General features: G+C 40.6%; 1 protein-coding gene across 1 annotated transcript in view; it reads right to left on the bottom strand.

The window, feature by feature from the left end:
* Window positions 1-8,209: 8,209 nt before the first annotated feature.
* Window positions 8,210-21,575, bottom strand: part of SNX19 (sorting nexin 19) — a 59,005-nt gene continuing 45,639 nt past the window's right edge. The window contains exons 9-11 of the mRNA XM_007956619.2: window positions 11,124-11,308; window positions 9,410-9,497; window positions 8,210-8,348 (exon numbers count right to left, since the gene is read on the bottom strand). Of these exons, the coding sequence (XP_007954810.1) occupies window positions 8,210-8,348; window positions 9,410-9,497; window positions 11,124-11,308 (412 nt within the window). The remainder of the gene's footprint in view (window positions 8,349-9,409; window positions 9,498-11,123; window positions 11,309-21,575) is intronic.

The following is a 21,575-nucleotide window of genomic DNA, read 5'->3' as shown; positions in this document are numbered from 1 at the left end:
TTTTGGTATATTGTTGCAGTAGCAACAGTGATAGGTAAGATAACAACTATCCTCTAAAAGTGAGATATTCTCTCATCAAATTTAAGCAAAGAGCATTCTTTGTGGTATCTAAGATAAATTTAGAACCTTATCTAAGGTATGATTCAGATAAGCTGTTAGGGAAAGTGTGAAGTAATTAACCAAAGGAATCCAAGGATAACTTTAAAGAAGTCAGATAGCAAATGGAAGAGAAAGTTGCTCTTATTTTCTTTCATGGTAATTGCATTCCTTACAAATGTGTGTCTGGGGAAGGAGGGAGTTGTTGAGAATATTTTCTGGAGGGACGTTTTCTTTTTTTTTTTCCTTTTTTCCAGGTACTGGTGAGTTGAAAAGTGGTTGAAGATAGATGACTGAAGAGCAGACAGGGTATATTGGGTATTTTTGTGAATGGATGATTTTAAGAACCATTTTGAAATCAGGACTTTTTTTTTTGTAAAAAAAGCTTACATTTAGAGAACCTCCTAGTCCACATATTTAGACTGCAATCAGTACTGTTATAAAACTGTGCAGGTTGGACATTTTAAAAAAAAAAAAAGCACTGCCGTCGAGTGGGATCCAACTCATAGTGCCCCCTCTTTGGGTTTCTGAGGTGGTATCACTATGGAAGTAGATTGTCCAACCTTCCTTCTAAGGAGTGGCTGGTGGGTTTGAACCTCCAGCCTTTGGATCCAGAAATCAAATGCCTCAGGCACTATGCCACCAGAGCTCCTTTATATCATATACCAAAACAGAACCAAATACACTGCCTTAGAGTCGGACCTGACTCATAATGACCTCTCCTTGGGTTTCCAGGGCAGTATCACTATGGAAGTAGATTGCCCTACCTTCCTTCCAAGGAGTGGCTGATGGGTTTGACCCGCCAGCCTTTTGGTTAGCAGTCAAATGCCTTAGGCACTATGCTACCAGAGCTCCTTATATCATACAGACCATGTCAAATAATATGCTCAAAAACGGAGGAAAGCAAGTAACACCTTCATTTTTCAAAGCTGATTTGCTCTTGTACTAGCCTTTTATCAAAGACAAACCATTTTACCTTTTAAATAAAATCAAGGTAATAAAATTAATTAACTTTAAAACAAAAGCACAAATGTCCAAGTTTGTATTTTGGCACGAGTAAAGGAGAGGATGTGAAAGAATTTCAGGGTCACAAAGCTGAAGTTTAGAGTCACATTTGGGAACAAAAACATCAACAAAATAAAATATTCTCCTCTCCTGTCTTCTCTGACATTTCATCAGAACAGACTACAATCAACTAAGTAACCTTCATTGCTCCTAAAAAGGGGAAAGGCATCAGTCAGAAATAGGAAAGAGTATCACATTAGGCTGATGGTACAGAATAGAATATTACCCTTAAATGTCTAAGGATGGACTGTAATCCACAAATTTTTTATTCTTTTTCCTACTTGGATGCATTCTCATTTAGTATATTAATACTACAGACAGAGCGCCTCAACACCTGCTGCCCTAAGGCAAGGATTCTACTGCTAGGTTCTCAGAAGCAGTACCTTTCAACTTCTTATGGCATAGGAAATTTTAAAACAAAATTATTTTATTTGACATTTATTGTTGAATAATGATATAAGGTCCTAAAGATGAAAATTTGCCTCTTCCTTCTTCCTGCTTCCATATCCTGTCCCTCGCAAATTGTTATTAGACTTATTCAGATATTTTACCTCTTAAAAGTTAGTAAACATCATCTTTTTTTCAAAATTCCTTTAATTTAAATGATATTCAGTATTTTATACCTCTTGTGCTTTTTGAGTATGCACTGGATATATGTATAGGGAGTTTGGGGAGACATTAGGATATAATTAGAAGAGACCCAAGATATATTCCTTGTCCTTGAAGAATTATATTTCACTAAAGACTCCATATACAGGCACATTGGTCTGAGAGGCAGTACAGATTCAGAGGAAGAAGAGTACTGGCTGGTCTGATTAGATAAAACTTTATGGAGAAGATGGACCTTGAGTTGGCCCTGACAACTAGAGAGTGCTTGTATATGCTAGCTAAAGGACAGGAATCTACTTGATGGAAGGAAGAGCACGAGCCAATGAACAGAAGAGGGAAGAACACAGGGTCTTGGGGCAGAATGTAAGTCCCTACAGTTCTACAGAACTACTACATCCAACTTCATGCCTTCGTATCTCCATAATACATCCTGTCCCCAAATAAAAGTCCTAGTGCCAACCAGGTCCATGTGATTATCTTACACATATGAAGGCGTATGCATCTATCTATAAATGCAAATAAAAGAATCACTTGCATTTATAGATAACAGAAGGTAACATTCAACACAAACCACTTGAAGCTGGAAAGGAACAGGACTGCCATCATCTTTGTTGAACCTGGATGCAGTAAGAGCAACATTAATATAGAATGTAAACTCCAAAACTTTTTTCCCCCCTTCTTAATAAGCTCTATCCTCCCTAACAGCAAGATATAAAATGTAGAAGGTTGGCTAAATCACAATCTGCTTGATGGCTACAGAGGCAGGATGATTCTTAAACAAGGGACACAGGCAAAAGGGTTGATCACCTGGACTTAAAAATCACCAAATCCAATTCAACCAGGTGCAGACAAGTAATAGCTTTTGTAGACATGTTAGTCCCTTGATCTGCCATCACAGACTTTTGTGTTGACCTAATGTGGTCTTTACCTTCACAGATTAATCGAAACTCCTGGAAGTCATTATAGCCAACTTTCCACTGCCTGCTATAACAGAGTGCAGCAGTGACATGGAACATAAAAGGAGGGAGTCAAAGTGTGGATTATTTGTATATTTGAACCACAGACCTTCTTAATCATTACAACACTTTAATATTAAAATTACTTTGTATTTTCTAAGTTAACACTAACTAGTGACAATGAGATCATGCTTCGCGTTAAAAAGAACAATGAATATCATTTCAAGGACTGTTTACTAATTTTAAATTTGAATCTTGATACTGTTGTTTTCTTGTTATTTTTCTTTCACTCTGTATCCCAACTCTCCATACCCCAGAAACAATGTGCTGATGTCTCATATAGAAGCACTTGTAGGTGAGGTTTGAAGAATCAAGATAAGCGGGGAAACCAGGCTTTGTCATGTCAGTGCAAAGACCTTGGAGCCAGAAGTGATTCTCTGTATTGTGACATCTTGTTTCTGCTTCCAAGGAGCAGACAGGTGGGAAATGGGAAATGATAGGTAGATTGCAAGGAGGCTCAGGAAGGCTGATGATAGTACAGTATGAGTGTATAGCACATTATCTGCCGAGTTAACTCTTGGTGCCCATACTGTCTCAACCATGTTAGAGATGCCTTACACACTATTGCTACTGCGCTAGTCATGATGTTTCTGTTAATGTTTGCTTATTTCTTGCTTGACACTTAAACAATCTTCTGGGTTTATGGGTTTTTTTTTTTTTTTTTTTTAAGCCAGTGTTGTTTTTGTGTAATAAGAAATTTTAGACAAGTCTTAGGATGTGGTAGCAATGTTTAGGCAGTATCTACCCTCACTGGCTCTCAAGAAAGAAATCTTGTTTTATGTGTAGCAGCACTTCCCACCCTTATTACCACAAAGGTGTGATGGAGATTCATTAGTTGCAATTCACCCTCTAATGGTTTCATTCTTTTGTGCACAAAGAATGTGAGTAACCACTGACTGCCCTTTGATTACCCCAGTAGAAAGGAAACAGAGATGGCAAGATATGTCAGAGCTTGCCCAGTTGGGCCTTGGAGTATAAAAATATCTAGGTTTCTTTTTCTCTCCAATGTTGACTTCTTCCCTGGTTCCCATTCCCACTTGCTTTCAGCAGAATGAGGGTGAGGGGATAGGGGTAGGTGGATGTTTTGGTTACCTCGTGTCACTCTGACAGGAATATACCACAAATGGGATGGCTAGAATAAACAGGGATTTATTCCCTTATAGTCTGAGAGGTTAGAAGTCCAAGTTCAAAGTGCCAGGCCTCTAGGGGCTGGGTGAAAGCCCCTCAACCTTGGGTTTCAGCTCTGATTTCTGTTCCCAGCCCACTGAAGCTGTAGGCTTTTCTTCACTCAGGCAGCTGCTGGCTGCTGAGGCTGACAAACCCAAGGTTGACAAGTAGAAAGGCACAGTTCCAATATTACCAAACAACACAGCAAGCAACTAACTCAAATCCAGAAGTCCCAAGATTGGCAGGGCATGGCAGGCTGCTGAACAATGGCTTGGCTATATGCAGGGTTCAAGAGTGCCAAAAAGCTGCAGACCATTCTCAAAGTTTCTACTTATATATGGGAAGCAGAACACATCCCCAAAACAGCTACTTATGGCAGCTTCCACCATGGAGTTGATTGCCAGGCTCATCATGTGGAATAACTATTACCAGCTGCCTAGCCACTCAAAACCAGGCCCAGCGAAGTTGACACATAACCTTAACTACCACAGTGGACTAGCCTTCCTGTCTTCTTCCTGGAAAAATATACATTGCTCTATGCAAACAAAGACTGGGATAAACAGCAGGTCTGAGGGCGCTGCTTAACCCAAGGCTTGCCAAGTAAAAGTTTGGCTGAATGGGGTTCCTGTGGCAAAGGAATGTTTGTAGTACAGCATATGCACTTTTTAAAGCTGGTCCATATATGTAACTTAAACTTCCTTATATTAACCCTCAAAAAAACAAACCCACTGCCACTGAGTCGATACCAACTCATAGTGATGCCTATCTTGCAGTAGATTGCCTCATCTTCCTTCTGCCAAGCAGCTGGTGGGTTTGAACCATCAGCCTTCTGGTTTGCTCAGTGCCTTACCCACTACACCACCAGAACTCCTTATAATAGGATATCGACTTCTTAAAAGCAAGAACCTGGTCTTAACTTTACTTTGTAAGACAGAAAGGCAGTTTAGTACATTGGTTATTCATGTAAACTTGGAGACAGACACAAGGCTCTACCACTTCCTTGCAAGTGACTGTGAGCAAGTCATCCGTCCATGCCTCGTGTTACCCATCTATAAAGTAATCCCCCCCCCAAAAAAAAAAAACAAAACCCAAACTCACTGCCATTGAGTCGATTCAACTCATAGTGACCCCTACTTGGATTTCTAAGGTGGTTATCTGTACAGAAGTAGATTGCCTAATCTTCCTTCAGAGGTGTGGCTGCTGGGTTTGAACCATCAGCCTTCTGATTAGCAGTCAAATGCCTTAGGCACTCTGCCACCAGAGCTCACCATCTATAAAGTGGAGATGGATAATAGATTCTATCTTACATCATTGATGTATGGGTTAAGTAAGTTAACATAAGTGCTTCAAATGGTGCCCTCAGCTAACACTTGATGTTTTTAGAGCGCCATGGAGGGTTTGTTGAATTTTGGCAGAATGACCTGTAAGGCAGTGTCTATTCACAGCTGTTCTCTGCTACTTTCTTACTAATACCCACTTATTTTTTCAAGTAACTAACCTCCATGAAGGGTGACCTTTCCTCAGGGATAAATAGTATTGCAATCCAATCATGTTAATGCCATTCTCACTGCCAGTTGAACAGTTCTGGTCAATGAGTCAAGAAAAAGGAAATGGATTCCTCTTTCTTTAAAAGAAAACATAGAACAAATGCCCCTATTCTTTTGTGGACTTTGTTGTCTGGATACGATGCCTGAAACTTCAGCAAACATGAGGGTAGTTAGTCTAAGGACTCAGCTAACATGTTTTCAATGACAAAGCAGAAAGAGAAAGAATATGGACCCTGTATGAGGTCATAGAGTTGCTAAATCAATCAATCACTGGGATTACCTACCCATGTACTGCTTTTAGGAAAAAAAAAAATACATTTTCCTAGTAGTTTAAGTTTCAAATCCTAACTCAAATAGGCATGGGTCTTGCTTATACATATTTTTATTGCACCTGGGACTTAATCACTGTTATTGAGTGCTATGATTATATGAATGGGCTGAGTAGGGCAAAGGAAGTCTCAAGAATGTTCTGGGTTAGTGCAGGTCCAACTCTTCTTTGCCTTTCAGCACATTAATCAACTGGGAACTATCTTTTCCTGACACCTGTGGCATCTTTCCAAAATGCTGATTTTCCTAGTTGTCTGAACCTGTTACCCAAACTTGGCAGGGTATTTTTCAAAGCCAGATGGATTTTGATTGTTTCCTTAGCAATAATCATTATTTCCCTCCTGGGTGGAAGGATAGTCTGAGGACAGCTTATCTTTTTGAGGCAGGTGGAGAAGAGGTGGGGTCTCTTATATAATATGAAATATAAGGAAGTTTACCTTGGGCTGGAAGTGTCAAAAGATTCCTTAGAATTTATAGCCATAGGGAGTTTATGGTATGTTAGGTTACTAACTGATTTGGTGCTGTATCTGAGCCAGAACTGGTACCAGAGTACATGTGAGTCTATTCTGACTCACAGTGACCCAATAGGGTAGACTAGAAATGCCCTACAAGGTTACAGGGTGTAAATTTTTACAGAAGCTGAGTGCCACACATCTTTCTCCTGTGGAGCATTCCTGGTGGGTTGGAATTACCAACCTTTCGATTAGCAGCTGAGTGCTTAACCACTGAAACACCAATGTTCCTCAACAACACACCTATCCCATTTGCATCAAGTTGATTCCAACTTATGGTTACTCCATAGAACAGAGAAGAACTCCTTATAGGGTTTCCAAGGCTAGAAATCTTTATAGAAGCAGATTGCCATATCTTTCTCCCACAGAGCAGTTGGTGGGTTAGAACCACTGACCATTCAGTTAGCAGCCAAGTGCTTAACTGCTACACAACCAGGGCTCCTTAATAAAGCACCTAAAAAACCTCAATTCCATAGGAACACATCTTGTCACCAAAACAAACCAAAAGACCAAACCATCAAGTTGATTACGACTTGTAACCCTCTGTGACCCTATAAGTCACCAGTGGGAAAAACAAGGGTAAAAGGACTTCTTAACTTGCTTTTGTAAGTTGCTTTTCATCAGTATACCTTCAAGACTCCTCCAAGTGGGAGAGTCTCACAATTCAGTGAAAGCAGGTTGCAGACAGCAGGGGTGAAGCTGGAGGGCTGAGGGGAAAGCAAAGGACTCTGCATGAAACACTTTAAACCTTTTACCAGCTATTTAAATGGTTTTAATTTGTAACACATCACACATGACTTTACTTCTGCCTCCTTTTCTACCAACAATTCTTCCTAATTTTTCTAACTACTGACTCTTAAAAGTTAACTAGATCCTCAAGGAATAGGGCACAAAAAGCTTTTCATGGATAATTAATCCCCTGCACACTTGCTTGTATTATCTGTTCAGAGTATAAATTCCCTACCAGAGATTTGTGAAGACAGATTATCTCATTATATCAGGACTTCCTACTCTTCGGACATTCTCAAGTGTGGGACTTCTTTTTGGAAAGGCTGAGGTTGAATTATAACTTGCTATGCAATTTTGTTGAAGGAAGAAAGAGAAGGTAGGTCACAAAGGCAAAAACTGAACTGCTCAAAGGAAGAAAATAAAATCTGTGATGCTATTCCCTTCAAGCAAGGGTGTGAAGGGTTGATGGATTTACCAGAAGCAGCCTAGGCAGTCTGCTTTGAAGTCTTTGGGTCAGGAAAGTGACCCAGGGAAGCAGCCTTCATGATATCCTCCAAAGGTTGATTGTTGGACAACAGCCAATAAGTAAGAAGTCCCTTGAGAAATCTGTTCCCTCCCTCTTCTGGAATTGTTGGGAAACTAGAAGTCTGGCCATTAGGGGTGATTGTGAATGAATTTTCAGTGTTTTAGTGGGAAGAGAGAGCTCAGAAGTCTGTCTTTTCTTCAAAGGAAATCTGCTATAGTTTCCTCCTCTTCTGTGCAGATGTCATGTGCCAATGGATTTGGTATATGTGTGCACAGGGCCAGTCTATAGGCAGGTGACAATTTTATCAAGGAGGGTGAAGGGAAAAGGAAAACTGGCCTCATTCCTCTACTTCACGGCTTCTTTTTTCCAAAGGATTCAGGATCTGCCCATCAGAAATAATCTAACCACCACAGAAAAGATATGGAAGTGGATATGTGTGTAATTGGTCCACATCTCTCACCTGTCACCCACTGCAAATGGAGAACTGGGGGAAAACAATGCCACTGTGACTCTAGGCCTTCTGAGCTGTAGCCTAGTCCTACAGCGCACAGCCTTCTTGGCTGGTCTTGGGTTGCTGGACAACTCTCCTTTCCTGATCTTGGAGAACTGCATGGCCTATAGCTGAGAGGAGACACCAATCATTTTGGGACTGCCTGGGGTATCTGAGGCAGAGGTGATTGTGGTAGACTCTTCAACAGAGGCTCTGAGATCCAAGAATTCCAGGATGATGTCCCAAAGGCAGTAAATCAAATGCCTGAAACAAATGGACAAAACAACTTAAAGATACCAGTCAAGAGATATGAGATCCTGTTAGTGACGTTTACTTTTTTTCCCTTCTGTCCCACACTCATTGCTGATATCCTTAGTGGACCTTACACTGTAATCTGTAGATACCATGAGATACATGTTTGCTAAATTACTAAAGGTTACAAATCCAGAAATAGTACTTGAGACTTGATTTTAGAAAATTTCCTACTTACATAGTCAACATTAGCACATCAATACTGCCAAAGAATTGTGAGGGAAAATGCCTGCTAAATCAGGTTACTAGAAATTTTCAGAGATTCTGACTATTGCTATTTCTCGCAATCAATCACTATAGATCACAGGTTAGATACAGGCAATGAGGCAAAACTCAGGGCCCTGGAGGAGTGAGAGTTAACAGATGCAGAACATTGGGAGAGAGTTTGAGGGAGGAGTGGAAGAGCACTCAATAGTTTTCAAAAGCATTGGTTCCTAAGGTACTAGAGAATATTATCCACCTCTATGGATTATTCTAGTCTTCACCCAGCCTTTCTGGGTTACTTTATTGGATTCCAACCTCATTATCTTGTCTGTCTCGTAGTAAGCAAAGATAATATTTTATCATAACACTAATCATGCTTTTGCTAGTAAGACTATAAACTATGGTGAAAATCATCACAGGCCTGTAATACATAAGGCCACAGGACAGTCATGCAGTGTTCACAGGAGATAGCAGGTGTTGAAAAGACTCCTAAGCACAACAAGAACCCCAGAGGATAACAGCATTTTTAGTACCTCATCTGAGGGCCTACATCGAGTTCTTCCAAATACGGACAGTGGCTGGTCCAGTAGTAGCTACTACCTCATAACTGCCATCAAAAGGCTGGTAGTGTGGATTTTACTTCATATGTACAGACCAGGCATCAGGATCTGCAGTCAGGGCCCATGGTAAGTGAAACACATCATCTCAATCCTCTCAATGTGGTCTTTTCTTTTAGAAACCTTGGATGCCCTTGAGATCTGAGATAGCTTTTGTTATGCTGATGTTGTGGACACATTTTTTGAGCCTACCTGTTGATGAGGGGTTGCTGTAGTGATTCCAAGACTAGATCCCAGCTCAGCCGGCATTTGTTCACTCCAAGGATTTCTACTACAATATCTAATGAGGAAGAACAGATGGGATTTTAGTGGTACCATTTAAGCCTTAGATTCTAAGGAGACTATCTCCTTAGCCTCCTTAGTGATATCTGGCATATCTCCATGTCCCAAGATATCTGCCAACTTTATACAAATTAGGTATTGTTGGCATACCTCTGAGCAACATAGCCAACTACAATCTCCATAGCATGGGGAAAAACTAAGAAAAGCAGTTGTCTTAGGTTCAGTGTCCAAATAAGAATGGGCCTCAAGAAATAGTTTTGTAACCTGTCACTATAATGCAGCTACTTCTGAGAACAGAGGTTAATAAGAGTAAAAACTGGAAGGAGATATTTAAAATTGTTTGCCTAGGCTAAGAGTTCACTACTTCTCCCTAGTTACTACACCCACAGGCAATAAACTGCCTTCCCTGCCTGCTACAAAACAATACAAAGTAAAGAAATAAAATCTCTTCAAGCTTTGGTTTACTTATTGCTAAAGATGACATCTTACTCAATGGCCCTAATTTATCAAGTGTCAGCTACTGGAGGACGTATCATTTTCTTCTCTGGTCCCAAAATGTCAGGATTGGCATAGAACCTTTAGTCTTCATTTGATGGGAATGGCTCTGAAACCTGCCCTTGCAGCACAGGCAGAGCTTCTCCTACCCTTCTAAAAATTCTCTGCAGGATTCTCTTTTAGTATTTAAGGTCTGGCCATAGTGATCCCTTTCACTGCTGCAGTATTACCAGAGTGAAGGATATAAGAATCGCAGCCTCTAAAATACTATACAAAAACACTGTTCCACATCATACTTTGGCGAGTAACAACTGGGATGTTAAAAGCTTGTAAGCAGCCATCTAGATGCAACGATAGGTCTCTCCTTGTCCAGAGCAAAGAATGAAGAAAACCAAAGAAGCTTGGAAGTAATTAGTCCTTGGGACTGGTACACCATGCGATCCTCAGCCTGTATGACTATGAGACCAGAAGCACTAGATAGATGGTGCCCTGCTACCACTGTCAATCACTTTGAGGGGGAGCTATGTTGGAGATCCTGGATAGAGTGGGAGAACAATGTGTAATAAAACTCAAAATCACTAAAAAAAAAAAAAGGAACCAGGGTTGCTGGTCAGATAAAGCCTGATGGAACCCCTGTAGCTTCCAGCCAAACAAAAGACAGGCATATGAGCTGAACATTTACATTAGGTAGATGCACTCCTTGGAGAGATCAATCATGGCAGAATAGAAGAGCTGTGTATGCATAGGGAGACATCTCGGAGGGCAGGAGTGCACTGGAGGGAAGGACAGAGGGAAGAGGTAACTATGGAGAGGAAGTGGGAAGAGAGCTGTAGCATTATGGGAAATCACGGTCAATGTCATGAGAAAAAGTGTATGTGAACTACTGTATGGAAAATGGATATGCTCTGCAAACTTTCACCCAAATCACAATAAAAATAAAATAAAATAAATACTCCTAGCTCAATCAATTATCTTCCTATTAGCCCAAGAAATGGTGGTTCAAAGGTTTTTGACTCTGGGCCTCATTCAAGACCCTTTTAAAAAGGGGGAAAAGTGTGGAGTAAGGATGGAAAAAGCAGGATGGGAAAGAAACAGGTACCAGTGTATGTAATCTCAGCAGTCCAATTACCTGGCAGGACTCCCATCAGACTCTGTAAAGCCTGTTTCTTAGTAGCCACCTTCTGTTCTTGGGTCCTTACAGGCCGTGGTAACTTAGGCAAAAGTCCTCCAGGCCAGATGGATTCCTGAAGAAGCTGGAGGTACTGTACCCAGTGCTGTGGACATGTCAGATTATCTACCTGTACCTCTAGCCACCTGTAGGGGAAGAGAGAAGGAAGCTCAGGTAAACCTGAAGGAAAGGAAGTGGCAAGTCATTAGCCAGGGGAGAAATCAGGATAGGGGAAAGCAAAGTTAGCATAAACCCTCATAATTGAAGCCAAGCCAAACCAAGATTTTAGGATCACAGCATTTGAAGACCAGTAGTAATGTTACTTACTGAGTGCCCACTGTGAACCATATATTGTTTTTTAGAATCTGTTCTCTCAAAGGGCCTCTAGTCTAACCCCAGTTTTTAGGTGAGGTTACTCCTAAACCTTTCCAGCTCTCCTCAAGTGGAAAGTGTTATAACCTTTTCATAGCCTGTTCCACAGATTTAAATGTTAAGGCTTGGTAATTGTATACAAGTCCCCCTCTCACCCCACTCCAATCACATCCAGTTGTCTTCAAGTCCCCTTGTCCTGTGCCAAGGTTTTCCAATGTCTTCCCTTTGCTCCCAGCTGTCCTTTTGCTGACAAGGCCTCTTCTCTCCATGGAGCTGAAGTCTGTCCTTCAGGCAAGACCTGTTTAAACTAACCTCCTCCATGAAGTCCTTCCTGACCATTCTAGCTAGAGGTGCTCTCTTGTACCTTAGAACTCCTTTAGCACTTGGTCCTATAGCGCCAGCTAGAACAACCATTTTACTTTGTAATATTAACTGTTTTCTCATTTGTTTGCAGCTTTACTTTTCCAACTAAATTATAAGCACCACAAAAGTAGGAATGTTTGCCAACTGCCTGGCAACTGGTCTAATTTCAAAAGCATTTTCCCCCTTGTCTTACTTTCAAACATGAGCCAATAACTTTGAGGGAGCAGATGTACCAAATCTGGAGGTCCTGGAAGATCTCTGAGTTTCAATGTCATTTATTCTTTTTTTGTCCCTGCATTTTTTTCAGAGTGACATGATCATGAGGTTCAAGACTGCCAAGGCTTCCCTAGCATGTACCTGGTTGAGACAGCATGGCTTCGTTGGCCTTTGATGGAACACCTGGTCAACCACTTACACTCACACATGGAAGAATCTCTTTGGTACCACACCACATGAAAACTTGTGCTGTTACTCCTACTCCTGAGTTACTTGTCCTCCATCCAAGAGCAGAGGGGGCTGCCAAGGCAAACTTTATTTAACCTCCACCCTGCCAAACCGTCTGCATTCCACTCAAGCTAGGCATTCCAACCCTGGGGGCTGCAATCCCCCAAGCCCAGGGCTCATAAATGATTCTAAGAATAGGAAGCCTGAAAGGTAATAGCAGGGCAAGAATGGCAGACATTGATGGACATCAAGAGCAGCACAAAGCTGCTCTTGCCCAAAATAACTATCAGGATAGTATTTGTTATTATTAGGGCTGCATCGCCTTTTTATAGGGCTTTTCATTCAGCAAGCTAAGATACTTGATGAAAGGGATCCAGTAGCAAGAATTCCTATTCCTGTTTATAGAAGAGGGTCAACAAAAGGAGATGGATGCAGTAACCTGATTACGTTCTCTGAAGGGAATCAAGTGACTTGATACAAGCTCTCCCCTCTTCACCTCAAGCCACATCTGCTTCTGTGACTTTTGCTGAGGTCAGTGATGTGGACTAGGGTTTCAACTAAGTGATCTGAGGAAAAGGGACAAGGTCTTACAAACCAAAATCTAAGTTCTCCAAGGGGCTCAAAAAATCCTAGAATAAGAATTAGTTTTAGCTCAGTTTTTCATTTACATGTGCACGTAAAAAGCCAGTACCACCCTATTTTTGTAATAATGCCTGTGGCTCATACCCTTAATAGTATCTCAGAGTTCATGCAACCATTCTCAGACTCAGCATAACATGCCAGAGAAAATCTCTGTATAGCAATTATGTTTTGAATGTGTCTTACAATATATATCTGAGTATGATGAATTAACATTAATTCATCTGATGAGGACAGGACCCCACACTAAATTATGGCAAGGATTTTCTCCTCATCCTTCTCTATAGTGATCTAGCATCTCATGCACATATGCTGTATACAAACACATTTTAGAATATGGCACAACATAAATTAGTAAGTGTATACACATCTATATGACTACAGCCTATCAAACTCTAAATGGGAATGCTGGGGTGAAGAATCGAAGTATGAAAAAATAAAAAGAAGCACTTTATGAGTCAGTGTTTAAAATGTGTGGAAGCTGAGCAAAATTACTTGAAAGAAGACTGAAGTCTCCAAGTAAAGTATCAACTGCTGATAAAACAAAGATGCTTCCAATCATTATAAACCCTGAGGTACAAAACTGATTAACAGAAGACCCTAGGAGAGTCAGTCCAGGAATGTAAGAAATAGGACGTGTACAAACTAGCAGAAATAAAATAAACTTCAAGTCCAAAAGGAGGGATGAATTAAAAAAGTGGCTTCTACTCATAGGTGCTACAGAGTTTTAGCACTCCTTGGAAGGAAGGTTGGGCAATCCTACTTCTGTAGTGATACTGCCTCGGAAACCCAAGGAGGGGTCGCTATGAGTTGGGGCCGACTCGACGGCAAACAGCAATAACAACAACAATTCTTTTTGTAACCTGGAGATAAATGACACAAAACACTTGCACCACACATGACTTAAAATTTCACTCTTTTTTCAGGATTCCCCTGTTATCCAGGTTCTTCCTTCCTCTCCTCCTCTAAGAAAACAGAGACTTTCTCCTAGACATTTGTGATGAGTCTAATGCCATTTCTTAGCCCCAGGCAGCCCGTGGGGAAAGTCAAGTGCTCCAAATCTTTCTTGTCCTCAGAACGCTGAGATATACTGAAGTATACCAAGGTCATGAATGATGAACACTCCTATCTGGAAGGAAACAATGACAAAGGCAAAACCAAGAAAATCACCACCATCACTACTACTGGCCCAACTACCCTGCCCCTTACATAATACAATCTCTAAAAATTTGTGAGCTGTAATTCAGTTTCTAAGACATACTTTGTAAATGGCCAGGTGCAAAGATTTGGCATAATATGCCTTGCCTAACACCTAGCATAGAGCCAACTGTCAGTAGACTCTTGAAAACAATAAAGAGGATGGGATTTCTTTATCCAATGATTTCATCTCTCCTCTCTATTCTAATCTTCCTTTCCTTTTATTCTGTCATACTCCTCTACAGAAATGCTTCATATACACCACCATTTCTTTACCTAACGTAATTAATTCCTCTAGTTCTGCTTAAGGAGCTCTGGTGATGCAGTGGTTAAGGCATTTGACTGATAGCTAAAAGCAAATCCACCAGCCACTCTGCGGAAGAACAATGAGGCAGTATGCTTCCATAAAGATTAACAGCCTTGGAAACACAAAAGGGGTTGCTATGAGTTTGAACTGACTCAATGGAAGTATTTTTTTATTTTTTATTTTTTAAATTTTTTTAGTTCTGCTTAGTTTACTCTAAAACTACAAAAGGGAAAGCCAAGAGACTGGATTTAATGGAATTTAAAAGAGAGATAAGAAACCTTGACTTCTCATTAATTTCCTCCATTTTTTTTATTTCATATGTGATCTTTTTGTTCTTAACGTAGGAACTAAAAAAAAAAAAAAAAAAATCTCACTGCCATTGAGTTGAGTCCAACTCATAGCAACCCCCCCCACACCACTGGGTTTCTAAAGCATTAAATCTTTACAGAAGTAGAGTGTCTCAACTTCCTTCTGCAGAGTGGCTGGTGGGCTTGAATCTCCAACCTTCTACTTAGCAGTCAAATGCCTTAGGCACTGCGCCACCAGAGATCCTTAACCTAGGAATACCAAAATACCAAACCAAACTCACTGCTGTCGAGTTGGATCCTACTCATAGTGATCCCTCTTTGGGTTTCCGAGGTGGTATCTCTATGGAAGCAGATTGCCCAATCTTCCTTCCGGGGAGTGGCTGGCTGGTGGTTTGAACCACCAACCTTCTGGTTAGCAGTCAAATGGCTTAGGCACTATGCCACGAGAGCTCTCAACCTAAGAGTTGTTGTTGCTGTTACGTGCCGTCGAGTAGGACCCGACTCATAGTGACCCCTCCTTGGGTTTCTGAGGCAGTATCACTAAGGAAGTAGATTGCCTCATCTTCCTTCCAAGGAGTGGCTGGTGGGTTTGAACCACCAGCCTTCTGATTAGCAGTCAAGTGCCTTAGGCACTATGCTATCAGAGCTAAGAGTTGTTGTGTTGTTGTTATGTGCCGTTGAGTCAAACCCGACTCATAGCAACCCCTCCTTGGGTTTCCGAGGCAGTATCACTACGGAAGTAGGATTGCCCAACCTTCCTTCCCAGGAGTAGGAAGGTTAAAATAAATCTGCATCTCCATTGCTGTTTTGAAGTAAAAGTAATGGGATTTATGTGTTTAAAGTCTAGCAGTAGTTTCTGGAATTTACTGGTACTACTTATTATCATGTTAACAGAAATCTAAAATTTCAAGATGAATGAATAAGCATACACACACACACACACCACTCTTTATTATAGAATACTTACAATAATTCATTTTTCAAAACCCATTGCCATTGAGACAATTCTGACTCATAGTGATCCTAGAGGACAGAGTAGAACTGCCCCGTAGGGTTTCCAAGGCTGTAGATTTTTATAGAAGCAGATTGCCACATCTTTCTTCCATGGAAAGACTGGTGGGTTGGAACTACTGACCTTTCTGTTGCTAACTTTCAGTTAGTAGCTGAGTGCATAACCACTGTATCACTAGGGATCCTTTCATAACTCCTCTACTAAACACAAACACTATTGTTTATGTAGTATGAGAGGCATGATGTAAATATGCTAAAACAAATATGGTAGAGAATAGCCTCAAATGGCACTGTCTTTATTTTCTACCAGTTCTGATATTTGATTTAGAGATATTCCCTTCTTCCATCCTACCTTCATCCCAAAGTAAAATAAAGAAAAAAAAAGCAAGTAACCTGGATATGTTTTATAAGGCTATCTCTGAATGAGGAGCTCTGGTGGCATGTACCTAAGGCATTCAGAGCACATGGAAACCTTACTAAGGAGCCAAAAAATAGCCAACAAAAAGAAAAAAAAAAAAGCACCAACAGATTGAACTACGACATTCAAGAGCACTTCTGCTGCCAGGCATGGAAGGAGGCAGGATTTGGAGGTTAGGTCTACCATTACATTGAGAGTAGATGTCTAGTCAATGATGAAAGGAACCTGGTCTGAAATAGCTACAGATAAAGAATGGAACCATGGCTAAAAGGGAGATGGTTTAATACTAGGGCTTCAGATGGCACTTCAAGGTCAGCAGAAGGTAATTCCCCATCAAAACAGCATTATCAAGAAATCTCACAAGTAAGGAGACGGGGCTTTAGGAATCATGTTTAATCCAATTAGCCAGATTCTCTTCACTTCTTTTCTGAGAGCGCTGCTATGGTGCAGTGAGGAAGGGCTCTGTATCAGTATGGCTCAATGAGAAGAAGAGAAGGATATAAAAATCATAACATAGAAAATATTCATAGGAGCAACAACAATATTCTAACAAATATTGTTATTGCCTGGTGCAGTCTAAAAGAAAGAAACTAAGAGACTCATTCCTTGGATCCTTTCTGTTTATTCACTGGGTTAGACCTGATAAACAACCTAAGGATGATTTTGCTCTAACCTCTCTTAAGGTACCAAATATTGTTCAAAGCAAAAGAGAAAAGGAAGATCAGGTTAAAGTTTCTATCATTCTAAATAAATCTACTGAAGCTGAGAAGTGCTGCCTCATTATCCATACAGCAGGGTTTCTCAACATCTATGCTATTGCCATTTTATATTGGTAATTTTTTTCTGTAGGAACTGTCCTGGGCACAGTAAATGTTTAGCAGCAGCCTGGACCCTACCTACAATGCTCCCAGATGAGTATTACTACTTTAGACTCAGCATCTTTTAGATTCAAAAGGCCACTTTTGGTCATTTTAAACCTATGGTCATCACTCAAACTGCTGGCTATACATCATTATCATCAGTTGCTGCCAAGTTAACAATGACCCATTGTGACCTTCTACACAACAGAATAAAACTATGCCTGGTCCTGTGTCATCTTCACTTTCGTCAGCATGTTCAAGTCCAGTGTTGTGGCTACTGTGCCAATGTATCTCACCAAGAGTCTCCCTCAACCTCACTGGTCTTCTACTTCGTAAAACATGATGTTCTCCTGAAGCAACTGATACCTCCTGATGATGATTTCGAAGCAAGTAAGTTGGATAGTGTTCTGTTGTGACTCTTAAGGTTTTCATTAGCTAATAAGTAGAAGTAGATTGCTATGTCTTTCTTCCTCGTCTGTTTTAGTCTGGAAGCTCCACCTAAACCATCGTGACCCTGCTGGTATTTGAAATATCAGTGCACAGTTTCCAGCATCATAGCAGCACAGCATTAAGCCACCACAGTACAATAAACTGACAGATAGGTGGTGGTGTACATAATTAGAGGTTATATAACCAGCTTTGTGGTTTGGGATAACATTTAAAAAAATCTAAACAGATACTAGGTTAGAATAGAAAATATAAAAGGCTATCTAATATTTGGAGAAGGAGCTCTAGTGCTGTAGTTGTTAAGGCATTCGGCTGCTAACCAAAAGGTCAGTGGTTCATACTCACCAGCTGCTAATGGAAGATGGATGAGGTAGTCTGCTTCTGTAAAGATTTACAGCCTTGGAAATCCTATGGGCAGTTATACTCTGTCCTAAAGGTTCGCTATGAGTTGGAATTGACTCAATGACAGTGGGTTTTTTGGTTAATGTTTAGAGACAATTTTGTGTCATATTTATCTATATGCATAGATACATACAATGTATGTATATATGTTTGTAGGAGCCCTGCTCTAACAATGGTTAAGTGCTTTGCAGCTAACTTAAAGGTAGACAGTTCAAACCCACGAGCTGCTCTGCAGGAGAAAGATGTGGCAATCTACTTCTGTAAAGGCTGAAGCCTTGGTAACCCTATGGGGAAGTACCATTCTGTCCTATAGGGTCCTTATGAGTAGAAATTGACTTGATGGCAATGGGATATGTATTTGTGTGCATATGCTTGTTTGTACTGGGTAAAATGTATTTCTTACTGAGGATTAAAGTTAAAAATAAATTTGAAAAACTCTGATATAGTAAGAATTAGGAGTTCTAACCAAGAGAAGGGGGAAAAGTCCAAACTACATTTTCACCTTCTGGAAATAATCTCCACCCCCACCTACCTCTAAGGACCCTGAAAAATGTTTACAATGGCATAAAATATGGACAATGTGTCTTATACCCCCAGTCATAGCACATTATTATGAGTATTGCTCATCTAATCAGTAGCCCCTACTACAGGGAGGGAGAGGAAGGTCTTAGGGGTGATGGTATAAGATTCAGGGTATATCTCATCAAACAAGTTGTTGTTGCCAATTTCACACCTGATAAAAGCAGAGCTTCTTTTCCCCTTTGATTTCCCAGGCTCTTGCTTTCCTGGTCATGACCCCTCAGTGTGTTTATAGATAGTTTCTCCCTCTAACTCTAGCTTCTCAGCCGTAAAACTGGCCAGACCTAAGTTACTCAGCTGTGTCTGAGAAAGTTCAACATTGCTGCCCTCTGACTGTGTATGTAGATCAATCTCCTTTCCTGCCCTGTGTTAGAGAAGAATGTGGAGGAAATGAACCCTAAGGTCAAGAAACTCTTGTTTCTTTCTCCTAGTGGCTATTATGAAATCTCAAATGGCTTATAGAATATGCACAATTTCTTCTTTGATATTTGCTGTCATGTAAATCATGGATCCACATATCTAAATCAGGTGCTTCTAAGAAAAGACTAAACAATTTAAACACCACAATTTTAGAATCTGAGTTGCATACTTTTACATTTAGCCACCAATAGATTTTGATTAGTAATTTACAAGTTACTAATATAACATCAATAAGCACTAAGAATTGAACTTAATCAAAAAAGGACACTCAAGAGAGATCATGTATGTGAACCTTAGAGGCTATCTTTCCAATCTCATCAATTTACATATGAAAAACTGAGAATTTCATTACATTTCATAACAAGAGGCTGCATAGGTACATAGAATTTTAAAGCTAGATGGAAACTTAGACATTATCTACTCCAGCTGCCCCCCAAAGCAGAAATCCCTACTATAGTATCATGGTGTAGTGAAGAATTCTGGCCTGTGGATCTAGAAACTTAGGCTTCTAGTTTAGTTCTGCTGCCAATTAACAATGTGACCTTGAAGAAAATGCAAAATTCCTGAAAAGTATAATTTTAATTCATTAGAGATGCTTCTTTAATATTAGCAACCAAAATTTGTCTCCTCATAAATTCTAGTCATTGGTCTTAATTATACCCTCTGGAGTCACAGATACTAGGTCAAATCCATCTTCAAAAGACAAGACTTAGTGTTTTAGGAGACTTAGGAAACAAGACAAATGTGCTGATCTAGCTAGCAACTAGCATAAACCTGGTTACACCGTTGCCCACTTTGCCCCAAGCAGACCCCATTCATCATGACTGTCAGGATCCTCCACCTGGTATACACAAACAGGCCAGATCTCTCTGACCATCCACTGTACATATCTGCTATCACATTTGATAGACGGGAGTAGCTTTGTGGAGAACGGACAACAGAAGGTGGGTTACATATCAACAGCCTAACCAAGGTCTTGTTAGCACAGATGCTCCCTCATAGAACATCAGCACAGATGGCTGAACTAATCACCATTATCCAGGCACTGAGAATGGTACAGAGTCAGAAGGTGACAGTATACACGCATTTGAAAGGCATTCCCCTGCAGGATTGAGAAAGCCATGAAGGTGGCCAAAAGACCATGGGGAGAGACTATTCCTAGGTCTGATTCCCCAGACAATAGGGGTTGACAGCGGAACTCATTTCACTAGCATAATAATCCAGTTGGTATCTCACCATTCGGATACTGAGTGGAAGTTTTATGCTGCTTGGTGAAACTAATCTAGTGGTAAAGTAGAAAGGATGAGTCAAACTTTAAAGATTCACATAGCTAAATTATGTCAAGCAATTAAATTGGGTAAAAAAAACCTTCCCCACAGCCTTGTTCAGAGTCAGAGTTGCCCCCCCAAAAAAACTGAAGGTAAATCCCTTGGAGGTGGTGTACGGGCACCCCTAGTACAAAATTTAAACACCACTGATTTAAATTGTATCAATGCTAAAAAAAATCTTTACTTGGTCACTTACTAGCTTCTTGACTTTAAAAAAGCCCACAGTCTGTGACTCAGTTTGCTCATTTATGAAATAAGGATAACCTACCTTATAAGATTACTATGAAAACTGTTGTTGTTGTTGTTGTTGTTTGCCGTCGAGTCGGCCCCGACTTATAGCGACCCCTCCTTGGGTTGCCGAGGCAGTATCACTATGGAAGTAGGAATGCCCAACTTTCCTTCCGAGGAGTGGCTGGTGGGTTTGAACCGCTAGCCTTCTGGTGAGCAGTCAGGTGCCTTAGGCACTATGCTACCAGAGCTCCTATGAAACCTAAATGTGTGTAAATACTTATAAAATGTTTTAAAAATTATACCAATGCTAATGAGAGTTTAGGGGCTGGGGATATTCATGAAAAACTAACCTGTTTATGAAACTATTTGCAGATAACAGGGCAACAGACACCATGGGAAGCTAATGCTCTTTCTCAGCCTACAGCCCACGTCCTGGAGGTCCTTCTACACATGGCCGAGCCTGGAGTTGGGACTATGTGAAGGCCTGGAATCCTGAGGACCTCACAGAAAAGTGGAAGGGACTCTATGAAGTCTTGCGGTCCATGCCTACTGTGGCGAAAATGAGTGGCAAAGGAGCATGGATACACCACACCAAGATTAAGACTGCCACTGCCCCAAAGATCACTCAGCAGAGCCCATCTCGTATATAGTCCGTCAGAACACTGGGAGGCAACTCCATTGGAAGAACTTAAGTGGCTTTGCAAGTGAAGCCCCACCAATGGGTAAGTACACATTGTTTTGTTCAGAGGTGAACAGTTTCTTTTTTATTATGCCTTACAGGGATTTACTTTGTAAGAACAATGTAAGTTAGATTTCCTCACCTTTCTTACTGGATATACTCAATTTCCTACATTTTATCAGAAGCCCAGGTCAGGCAGAAATGAGACCTCTTTCCTGTAAACCCTATATCATTATCAGAAACAGAAACTAATCCAGTCTTAGACAAGACAAGATTTGGGTGGTATTTTTTTTTTTTAAGAACTATCAATTCCAGTTTAAGTATTGTTGTTGTTGTTGTTGTTAAGTGCCGTCGAGTCGTTTCCGACTCATAGCGACCCCATGCACAGCAGAACGAAACACTGCCCGA

This window comes from Orycteropus afer, unplaced genomic scaffold (genome assembly GCF_000298275.1).
Source record: "Orycteropus afer afer isolate SDZICR_OR568_19922 unplaced genomic scaffold, OryAfe1.0 scaffold00641, whole genome shotgun sequence".
Lineage (NCBI taxonomy): Eukaryota > Metazoa > Chordata > Mammalia > Tubulidentata > Orycteropodidae > Orycteropus > Orycteropus afer.
Note: the sequence above shows the minus strand (reverse complement) of the source record. Positions and strands in the feature narration are given on the sequence as shown.